We start from the raw sequence: 11717 nt of genomic DNA on the forward strand, positions 1-11717 counted from the left end.
AACAAGTTCAGCTTGTCAACTCAATAGGATAACCTTTCAGGCTTCTGCCCTGTTAGTATTTACAGCATGATCACTTGGAAAACAGTATAAAATTACATTATACTAAAGATAATAAGCAGTTTACACCAAGATGGTGAAATGGATCCTCCTTTCCTTCTCTCGACAGTTTCGAATAATGTTCGGTGTAAGCAGGTACGCAGAGCAAGATCCTACATACACTATCTATACAATTGTTCAATACATTACACTTAAAGCCAAACAAAACAGATTTATCTGTTAACTAAATATACTAGCAACTCTGCATAACATTCCAGTGATGTTTTACTCTTTAAAGACTTCGATATTGAACAAAAATTTCTTCAACCACAACTCACTTCCACGTCACTGGCATTTTTGCAGAGCATCTGAAACATAATGATTTTTTGTCCAGTCTAGTGGGAAGATTTATCTGCTTAAAACTTCTACACAGGGTAAGCAGCTGCCAGTTCTGAAATCCAGGCTTCCATGTAATTAAAAAGCAGACATGTTTCTTCAGACTCTCTCACACAAAATAACTCTCTTGTTGCTTACATCCTTTCAGCAGTAGCAATGAAAGTTCACTTTTCTAGGATCAAACTCAGTAGGTTGATTTAGTGGTCCCATTTGAGTTTGAGGAGTAAGAATTTGATTTCCTGGGGTATCTGCTTGATGAGAGAGACACTTGCATCCTCCGGGTAGTTCGCACACTTCGGCAAAGAAGAGCATTTTTAAGGTTGTCTCTGAAGTCTTTTGAAACATAGTAATAGATGAATGGATCAATGCAACTGTTCAAGGTAGAAAGACACAGTGCAGTTATGTACGAAACATACAGAGAGCTCTGGTTGTAGGTTTTGAGGAGCAAATAGTGCACAACAAGTATCACGTTGCTAGGTGTAAAACAGATGAGATACATGGACAGCACAACGATAATGAGTTTGATTGCTCTTTTTCGTTTTTTCCCAGTGCTTACATCTGAGATGGAAGCATTCAGAGTCTTAATCATTAGTATGTAAGCAACAGCAGTGAGGAGAGCTGGGATTAAGAAGAGTCCAATTGCAAGTGAGACGAAATAACTGAACATATCATGAGCCAAAACATTTTCAGGCAACACATCATGGCAGGTGGTGATGTTAAGATTTGAAATATGTGCCGTCTGATTAACAAGATACAACGGAATGGTACCCAACAAAATCAGTGTCCAGATAGCAAGGGAGATGCCCAAGGCAATTTCAGATTTCTTTCTTGAATGCACTATGGGGTTCACTACAACCCAATACCGTTGCACACTAAGACATGTCATAAAGAGAATGGAACCATACATATTTCCATAGAAAAACCCAACAAGTACTTTGCAGAGACCTTCACCGAATAACCAATTATTGCCATTTACATGGTATGCAATCTTCAGTGGGAACCAGACAACAAAAAGAAGGTCTGCCAATGCCAAGTTAACCATATAAATCACAGCTGGATGTTTCTTCTTTGTTCGGAAAAAAAAGACCCAGAGGGCCATGGCATTGCTTGGCAAACCAACGATAAAGACAATGATATAGACAATGGGAAGAAAAACTGTGGTCAGCTTTCCTGTGAGGGCTTTTGCTGCAAATTCATCCACTTCGTATAGCTCTTCAGAGGCATTATTTGCATTTGGAACTTTCCGGCCAGCGAAACTTCTTCCTTTTGAACTGCTGGTTCCGCTATTCTCTAAAATTAAAAAAATTAAGAAGTTGCTGTTACTGAAGTACACACTTTCTGTCCTTTTTAAAAATAAACTACACGTCATTATTTACCCTGAAGAATTAAAGAGGGCCTCATCAACAGAAAAATTAATACTGGTTTTCAAACACTTGACAATTTTTCTTCCATTTCTTTGAAGTTTATTAATCAAAAGATAACCCATATCCCTATTCTAGGATAGCATCAACAATCAAAATGCTTTTCTACGTCACCAGTGATATTAAAAATAACTTGTTAAAATGGCTGTCAGGTGCTCCTATGATCTGAACAGTTATAATAGAAACCGCTTCGAGTACCCCAGGGCACCATTAACCTTTCACATGGCAGCGCCAGATTACCCAAGTGCTGGGACTCATAAAACTTTGCAGCAGGCTAAGTCACTGCAGGATAAGTTTCCTTAGTTTAGATGGCCTCAAAATCAGGTATGCAGCAAAAAAAGAGTATGCTGCCCTCAGACGAGCTAGAACTGAAACTCAGAACATAAAGTGAAGAGCTATGCAAAAGTGATCTCTGGGGAAAGAAAGACGCGTGGTACACTATATCTGAATGGAAACTTAAGCAGACAAACTTTGTGCATGAAGATGCAACAGGGCTGGTCATCTGGGATCTCCTTCAAATTCATGGGCAAGATGGTCAGACAATCTCTGCAGTTTCTACTCAAAGTGCAAGGTGGTAGAGCTGACAGTTATGATTGCTCCATACACAAGAAAGTGATAACTTCAAGTTTTGCTCTGCCTCTTCAAATGCCACAGGAACTTACAAGCTGTAAGGGCAAGCCAGCCATTCCTCACTGCTCCGTCTTGTACAACAACCTTCAGACGGCTCAGTTCAGAACACTTCCAGACCCAACGCAGTCCTCTCACACTAACAGGTTAAACTGCACAAGCACATACTGTCCATGAACTCGCACTGTTCCAAAAAAGACCAACATCCACCAAGCTAAACTGTATGGGCACAAAACTAGACTGTCTGTGGGAGAATTACGTTTGACCTTATCTCAGTTTCTATCAGTACTTGTGCATTATTTTAGGTACAAAACCCTCAACTGGAGTATAAAGGAGAGTCTTCTTGAGCCAGTAGGTTTGTGTACAACAAGCCATGAACAGTACTAAAGGATGGCCTCTTTGTTATTTAATAAATAGAGTTTTGATACAATTCCAGAATGAAAAATGCTTTCATTTTACATTTTAAAGCATAAGAAAAGAATTTGTACACAAGAAATACGTAAATACACAAGTACATGTTTTCCAGTAAAGATTCTCAGAAGTAGCACAACTTCAGATAGCTGTTCCTTTCAAGTTATTACTGCACAGGTCTCATGTACACCATTAGTGTCCTGTCTAGACTGTGTGACCTCCTAAAGAGGTGTACAGGAACACAGCATATATCGGTGCTCTTTAGAATTTTGAATTAAGTTACCCTAGCTCCACTTAAAAAGTATTTGACAAGCTCCAGGCACTGGCAGGGTTCACTGGGAAAATGAGGTGCAAGAAAACTTTTTGCCAGCACAATGACATGGACAAATCTTTGCAGTAAACTGCATGAGGTCTGGAGTCTAAATTATACCAACAAAACAACAGTCCTAAAGAAAATAAATTCAAACGCGAAACAGTCATTTTGGCCCATATACAGTGCAAATACAACACAGCAGGATTACACAAATCCTGCTCTCAGAATTTCAAGCCACATGATTATGTCACCAATACTGTTAAAGACTGCAAAGTTTACCTGTACAATACAGAAGTCCAAGGTCCTTAACCTGAGCTGAATAATAGCAGCTATAAAACCAGCTGAAGAACATAGCTTACATAGGTATCAGATAATGTAAAAGATAATTAGCTAAGCAATGCCTCTTTTCTCAGGCTTATAGCTTAGCTGAGAAAGATCCTGGAGATGCTTGGAAGCAGACTTTTTATTCTAAGCTGACAGCAGTTCTCAGAGTACTGCAATAAAGCGCTGCATGCAGTACTATGTTAAGCACCTGTCCATCAGTAAGTAGTTGATATTATCAAATTGCAGTCCTATTTGCATTCCATTCCAAAGACTTAAATGATCCAGTAGAAAACTGAAAGAGCAAAATACTACCACTTCATTCTTATTAATGATTTTTCATCAGATAAAAAGCAATGCTTTGCAATTGATGTTCATAGGTTGGGTTGAAAAGAATAATAAAAAATGCTCACCAAAAAGCCCTGAAGTGTTAGTGTGACATACTAGAGTAAGAGTTACAACAAAGTGGATTGACAGCTACGTGAACCATAGACAGGACATAGTATTGCAAGAGTGGCAGAAAACAGATACAGGTTTGTTTTATTCTATTTTTGAAGACATAGTCAAGCTAAATGGGCGATGTCATAGACCAAGTCTTGATTTTAGGCTGACTTTAAATAGTTTCAGCCTCAAAAGTTCTGACTGCAGATACTTGCCAGCCCAACTGGCACCCATACAGGGACAGTTCAGTGTCCTGTTTGTCTTTGCAGTTAACACTCCCTCACCAAGCAACCAATCCTTCGTTAGGTATGTGCATTTTCGACGTCCTTTTCTTACTCTTTCGGCGCTTGCAGTTTTCCATAACAATTGAGCTCTTTTCCAAGGCGAGTTTCACCCTGGCTGACTCACATACAGAGAATGCAATTGACTTGCTAATCTGCCCACGGGAAAAACTTCCTTAGTACCACGGGAGAAAAAAGTACTCTCCTCCCACAACAGAAGACTGTTTCAACACCTTTGCCATTTGTCCAGAAGATATAACCCGCTGCATACCAAAGGAAGGATTACGTCTACCCCGCAGATACAAAAGCAGCACAGAGTATGCAGATTAACTAGTTAAGGTCATGGTAGTAATACTCACACAGGACTAAGGTTAAGATTACCCTGGTTCTTGGATCTGCGGCTCAGATTCACCACAACCTCGTAAGGGCATTCGCCTGTTTGCAAACAGCTACAAGCCCCTGGTTTACAGCGGATCTCCCTTAATAGGGATGGGATCGCACTTTCAGCTCATTTCACTTCCCTACTCCAGGAGATCAAGCGCCCAGCTAAAACTTTCAAGCATACTACTTTACCCCCCCTCCCCCCTCCACCCCCCCCTCGCGCAGGTGATTCCAAATTTCTTCCCCCACCCAGGTCAGACACCTAGGCTATTTGTAAAGAGGCGGTTTCATTTCAGAAACTGGGCTCTGAACAACACGACAAAATTTGCAGCTATCTAGTACCTATTTTTTCCGAAAATACGACCTACCAAAAGCTTGGCTTCAATATTTACACAATCTTTAAGCAGACACTTTTATTACGTAAATAAGCTCAGGATGAACAAATACAGGAGGACACAGTGCAAAGGCACACGTAGATATGGCAATGGAGTTTACTATAAAAGGTGGTGAAACATGAGACAGTGAAATATTAATACGAATTACTTTTTTTTCCCCAAACAGCACTTAACGTTCAATAAGCAATAACATAAATTAATAAAGATAAGAATCAGGATTTTTTTTTAAAAAAAGTGTCCCAGCTTTTCAGAGTTAGGAAAAAAGCGAGAACACGGTCTTTAAGGTTTTTTATGTTTAAATACAGCTTTTAGGCAGGCTGCTAGCCGAGAACTAGACTAGGTACAACACCGATGCGGCTGAAGCCAGGCAACTCCCGCTGAAAGCGGGCGCAGGACCTATGGTTCCGCAGCCCTCCCCGCCGGCTCCCTGAGCCGCAGAACCTCAAAGGAGCTGGAATCCGAGCCTGGCCGCTTGCCTGTAGAGCAAGCCCGTCGAGCCGCTTTCCCCTACCCGGCAGGGAGGCCGGGCCGGCAGCGCCCTCCCCGCGGGTCCCGGCAGCTCCACAGCCACCGGCCCAAGTTTTCCTCGGCAACCTCACGCGGTCCGCTCCAGGCTTTAACGCCCACCCCAGCCAGGGACCAGGAACCTGCTCTTCGGCGCGGTTCGGCCGCGCTGCCGCCGCGCCTCGCCCGCCGCGGGCACCGCCGTGGCCCCCGCACCGCACCGCACCGCGCCTGAAGCGCCACCGCTCGCCGCCCGACCCGCACCCCCGGGGCGCTGAGCGACCAGCGCGGCACCCACTGAGCCCCGAGCGAGCTCCGCTCGACCCCAGCCGAGCCGGCGGCTCTGGTACCCGCCGGCGGCAGCTCGCACTGCTCCTCTCACCTGCGGGAGTGGCGGCTCCCAGCAGCGCGCAGAGCAGCAACAGCAGCAGCAGCAGGCACAGCCTGCGGCGCCCAGCCATCCTCACGCCGCGCTCCGGCCACCGCTGCCTCTCCCGCACGCCCGACCAGTTTCACCTGATACCTGAGCTGGGAGGGGGCGGAGGGCGCGGCCTGGCCCGTACCAGCCTGGTGGCGGGCGGGGCGGTGCCGAGCCGAGCCAGGCCACATCCCCCGCGCCCGAAGGGCTGGGGGGCTGCGCGTAACATGGCGTGGCGAGCGCTGCTGGCGAGTCCGCTGCGCCCACCTCGAAACGGCGGGGGCACCTCCTTCCCTTTTCAACCCTTCGAGGAGGGGCTGTTGGCCTCTGCGCCTCGCCTTCTGCCCTGTGTCCCCGCTCCGCGGCTTGTGGGGCTGAGCAGGCGTCGCGGGTCTCGGCTGTCCTCGCCTCCCTCCCTCTCACGCTAGCCCTGCGGCCGTCACCCGGCCCTGAGCCCGCTGGTGGAGCCCGGCCGCAGGATGGGGCATCTTGCCCGCGGCAGGTGCCCCGTTATCAGCTTGTTGTAGAGCAAAGCCGGGGTGTGCTGTTTGAGCGGCAACGTATTTGGAGGCGGTCGTGGTTCATGCGGAGCATGCTGGTTCTGGGACGTGGGCTGGGGCCGGGGGCAAGCGGGCAAGGATGTGGGATAGCGTTACTCCTGCTGCCTCGTAACGTATGGCTTCGTGTGTGCCCGGTTTCTCACTCTTCTTCATTATGTCGTCGTGTGACAGACGGACAGGAAAACGTGCGATGGCTGCTTAACCCTGAATGCAGTTGTGGTACTGTGTGGGCGTGATCCAGGGTAAGAAAGGGCCGTTTTCACTTGTCAGCTGTGCTTAAACTCAGGGTATACCAACTTCCTTTTGTTTTTGCAAATAGGGATTTCAAGAACGAAATTATGCACAATGCAATGCCAGCAGTGCTTTCTGTTTATCCGTACAAATGCAAATTTCGGAAATGTTTTTATGTTTGTAAAATCAAGCATGAAACTTATAAAATGCCAAAATTAAAATCACATGTTCAACCTTGGTTCACACTTCTAGACATGTAAGTGGTTCTCCAGTTGCATCAGTAATGCTCCTTCTCCCTTGGTTGGTTTGCAAAATGGTCAGTGTTCAGTCGGTGATAAAATTGTTGGGTTTCATTTTCCTTTTTTGAATAAATGTTATGAATATGTTCTGCTCTATGCTGCTCCGAGAAGTATGCTTTTTGTGGGCTTTCTATGATGGTCATGAAATACAGCTGTGAGTTGAGGATGTCTGCATTGTTCCCATTTTACAGATGGAAAATAGAGTACAGAGAGATGAAGGTAAATGTATTTGGAAGTTTTGAATGTCTGAGTCAACATCAAGGGCCTCTATTTTTGGAGTTCTTTGTTATAAATTACCCCATACTCAAAGCATGGTTCCTGTTTGTCATCCACCCAGCTGAGACTGTTTACAGATTTCTCATCTTAGTCTCAGCCTCCTTGCTAAGCACTGGGGAAGTCAGAATCCATCTCTCCAGACTCCCTCCCTGTCTCTTTCTGTCTCACTTGCAGTGCTCTTGTGTTTACTTTACCATTACAAACCGCTTCATGGGTGCTTAATCTTTTGCTCTTAATCACCTTGTCCAGTGAATTGTAGTCTTCTCATCTGTTTTTTTTTAATCTCCCTTTCAAACAGGCATGTACATATGTGCTGGCTAGCGGCCTCTGCAGTGTTTTACCTCTCAGATCCCTAGTACTAAGCAGCAGTCAGTCCTTCTCTCATCTAGTTCTGCCCTAGCTCATGCTCTCCTGCCAGCACCTGGTCCCAGTTTTCACTGTTTATTTTCTCTTGGTTTATTCTATCCAGTCTTTTTATCCTCTTTACATTCAAAACAGACAGCTCTGTCCTTTTGCTTGGATGCAAGAACAGTGGGAAGGACTGAGAAAGCAAGGGAAAAGGGTTCATTGATATTACTAAAAAGAAAACTTCTCTGGGCTGTCCCACAACAGGTCAGAGCTGCAACTGGAGGAGTCCTGTGGCTGTGTGTAGAAGCAAGTGTCACTGCAGGTGCATCTTCTGGAAATGCAGCTCAGGACTCAGCCTCTATTGAGTGTGAGGAAACCATGTTAGCAGGGGTTTATAATTTGGCTAGGTTTTCGTAGAGATGTCAGAAACGTGTAATTGATATGAAGGTCATCTCCCTTCAAGAACTTAAAAGATGATTCATTAGATTCCCAAGCAATTAAAAATGGAGCTTGTAAGAGGGACTGTCAGGCAACTTTAATACCAGAGAACTCTTACCAACCTGCCTTCTAAGAGAGACCTTATTGCAGCCTTTCAGTACTTAAAGATCGCTTATTAAAAAGATGGGAAGAGAATTTTTACCAGGGCCTGTAGTGGTAAGACAAGGGGTAACATTTTTAAATTAAGAGAGGGTAGATTTAGATAAGATACAGGGAAGAAATTCTTAGCTTTGAGGGTGGTGAGGTACTGGAACAGGTTGCCCTGGGAAGTTGTGGATGCCCCATTCTGGAAGTGCTCAAGGTGAGACTGGACGGGGCTTTGACCAACTTGACCTAGTAAAAGGTGTCCCTGCCCATGGAATGGGGTTGGACTTGATCTTTAAATGCCCCTTCCAACACAAAGCATTCTATGATTCTATAACAAACTAGTGGTCTTTGGCACTTGTAGAAGTAGTCCTAGTGCTCCATCTGTGCCTTGCTAATAAGGCTTGCATTCTAGATTTGCTCTGTTTACTTTTGTCTAGAAGTTGGTGTTCCTAGCTAACATCTTCAGCAGGCATAACATTTGTTAGGAGGATTCATCATTTATAGTCTACAAATTAGTTCTACCTCATGACTTAAAAAATATTTAATAGAAACTAGAAATGGTATTGCCTTCGTTAAAATCACTGGAATGTCTGTGCAGAGCAATGTCAAACCTTCATGATTTTTAGTTGCCTTTATTGGAGATAACTGATTGTCAAATGTATTTACAGTTCTATTGTGCCATTTATCAAGTGGTTTGGAAAGAATATTTAACAATTTGTAAATAAACACAAAACAATTAGGTCCTTATTCACACTTATTTATCATTGTAAATAATTGCAATAAATACAACTGCCACAGGAAGAATAAGTACGTGACTATAAATGCTTATTAATATATGCTTATTAATATGCTTATAAGTGCTCAATTCTCCATTACAAGTTGGTAGTTTCTTGGTTTTTCTGCTATGCAATTTTTTTCTACTACAAATACATATATATGCATGTGTGCGTGCATATATATATACTCTGCTATATTATAATGAGTTAGGAAGAGTCATCTAATGACTTTATACAGTGACTTGAAGGGAGCTTTGGACTTGCACGTCATAGAATCATAGAATGGTTAGGGTTGGAAGGGACCTTAAAGATCATCTAGTTCCAACCCCCCTGCCATGGTTATTGGTTATTGATTATCCAAGCATACCCAAAACTGACAAAAAGATAAGTGAGCATCAGCTCATTATTCCCTGCTCTAGCAATGTTTGTCTGGGACACATTATCAGGAAGGTCTTGTGCTGCCCCTTTGGGCAAGGGGCATCATTGGAAATGGGCTCTCCCTTGCACTTTGAGTAGCTGGTGGGCATGGTGGTATTAACACAGTTTAGCACAGCAGCTCCAAAGGGGACCTTCCAGAGTGTGTCCTTTAAGTCTTGATTCATTTTAACAGCATAATGATCTGACGTAATCATGAAGATGTGGGACTGTCAAAGATACTTGGTATCCCCTTATTAAATGAGAAATGGATGTGGTTTCATTGCAAGGCACTTGTCAGTACTTGTGCAGTTTGCGCTAGGATAAATGGGTGGGGGCATTTTCAACATATAGAGCTTGTTTTGTGTGCCTGGTGTCTCGCTGGGGATTTCCGAATTCAGATAGCAAATGTGTTTTCAGTGTTTAGCTTATTGTAATCCTGCCACGTGTCGGTTGAGAGGGAAGGTAAGGCATGGCTGTGCCATATGTCTTACACAAATACATAGATTATTTTTTTTTAAGGTGTGAGAAGAGCTTGGTTTTGGAAGGGAGAGGAAATAAAAATCTCCTAACTTTAAAAATCGACATATCACGTAGGGATGAGGCAAGCACTTAAAATATCCTTCAAACAATGCAGTTAGTGCCAATGTTCAAAGAGAGAGAGTGAAGTTTGGTTCAAATGAAACAATATGAATAACTTCATTTTAAAAACTAGTTTAGTTTTTGATTCAGAAGAAGCTAATGCATCATCTTGGCGCCTTAGCCTGTCCTCAGTGCAGCCACCTGGCATCTCGAAAACTAGGAGAGTTCCTGGGTAGTACATTAGTGCAAAGCTCTGCTTTTGCAGTGGAAGACCAAGCCTCTGGGTATAATAATCCTTTTTGACAACTGACTTCAACACAATCAAGCCCTCTCTACTTGCTCCTTGTGTTTCTGATTGATAAAAGCCCCTGTGCTGTCTTAAGCAGTCTCTCTTGCTTGTTTTCCTGAGCCTTTGAACAGGTCTCTGTATTTCCCCCTCAGTTCTTGTTGGCCTTGCTGGCAGGCTTGTTAGGTCCTGCATAATGGTTACCACTGGTGTCCTTGATGCTCTATGTGTGTCCAGCAAAGACCCTAGGAAACAAGAGGGGTTACAGGCAGAAGCTGTATATTGTTCGGTTTCTCCAGTAGCAAAGATCCATTTTATTTCACTCTGTATTTAGGAAGCCACTTCCATTCCCTCTCTTACCCCTTCTACCCTGAGATTCTTGCAGGTTTTGGAAATTCTGGCCATGGCAAATATGTGCTTTATGAGTATGTCATACTCATATGCCATTGTGTTGTTACTACTTGGAGTGCCTGTGTGGGTGGCATATTAATTTATGGCATTTTGGGATCACTGTGTTGGGAAAGGGGATACGTAGTATGAGTTGTTTAAGGTGGATGTCATCCTGATTTTTCTGACCTTCTGTCAGCAGTGTCCTGTGTTCGTTCTTGATGTTTAGCCTTTAACTCTTCCCATACTTTCACTTTTGTCGAAAGCAAGGGGATCTAGGGCTTGGGCTGGAGGCCTGACAAAGAGAAGTAGCAAAAGGTCTAGAACAAAATGCCCAGTGCCTGTGGGATAGAAACATGGGTGGCCCAAACCTGAATTCACAATGACATGCAAGTACAGTTGTGACTCCTGTTCACCATGACCTTGCCATAACAGAGAACACGCAAACTTAACAGAACAGTTTGGTCTAAGCAGAATATAAAGCAGTGCTTCTCCACTTGTGTTGACATTTGCTTAACCTGTGGTACATCTGTCTCCAAGTGTGCCTACAGCTACATTAAAAAAAGCATGTTAAAGTGCCAAAATCAGGCAATTGAAAATTAGGAAATGCCGTAATTTGGGCTTCTTGTGCAATCTTAGTTCATTGTGCTTGTGGATATTCATTTTGAATTTGGGCTTCTTGTGCAATCTTAATTCAGCGTGCTTGTGCACCTACGTTTTGAAAGGAGTTTAGTTATAACATCATATCCAGTCTTTCTGTGGTGCATGAATGGAGTGGGCTTATGAATAAACAGATAATCTCGAGTACTTACACCTATACTTACATGTATAGATACACTCAAGATACCACCATTTAGCTAGTACTGACTTCTTATCCTGCTCCTGTTGTAAACCAGGGAAATACTCTCTCCGCATAGATAGGAATGCAGAGAAAGGGATGTGCAGATTGCTTGCAACTCATCAGTGCAACCACTAGTTGAGGCTGAGTTTGCATCTGTGTGAGGTATGTAGTGCCATTCTGTTACCTG

The 11717-nt window shown here is 43.7% G+C and overlaps 1 protein-coding gene across 1 annotated transcript; it reads right to left on the reverse strand.

Annotated features, from left to right (window-relative positions):
* Positions 1-616: 616 nt before the first annotated feature.
* Positions 617-5988, reverse strand: F2RL1 (F2R like trypsin receptor 1). Its single transcript, XM_086629788.1, has 2 exons — positions 5910-5988; positions 617-1722 (listed from the first exon to the last, which is right to left on the reverse strand). The coding sequence occupies exons 1-2, from the start codon at positions 5986-5988 to the stop codon at positions 617-619; spliced, it is 1185 nt and encodes a 394-aa protein (XP_086485914.1).
* Positions 5989-11717: the final 5729 nt, after the last annotated feature.

The sequence above is a fragment of the Tauraco erythrolophus genome, chromosome Z (genome assembly GCF_009769465.1).
Source record: "Tauraco erythrolophus isolate bTauEry1 chromosome Z, bTauEry1.pri, whole genome shotgun sequence".
NCBI lineage: Eukaryota > Metazoa > Chordata > Aves > Musophagiformes > Musophagidae > Tauraco > Tauraco erythrolophus.

What these genes read in the sequence shown, in the direction of transcription:
- F2RL1 (XM_086629788.1), bottom strand. Translation starts at nt 5,988, where the DNA reads ATGGCTGGGCGCCGCAGGCTGTGCCTGCTGCTGCTGCTGTTGCTGCTC. An exon ending in GGGAGCCGCCACTCCCGCAG is followed by an intron (nt 1,723 to 5,909) that starts GTGAGAGGAGCA and finishes TTTTAATTTTAG; the next exon opens with AGAATAGCGGAACCAGCAGT.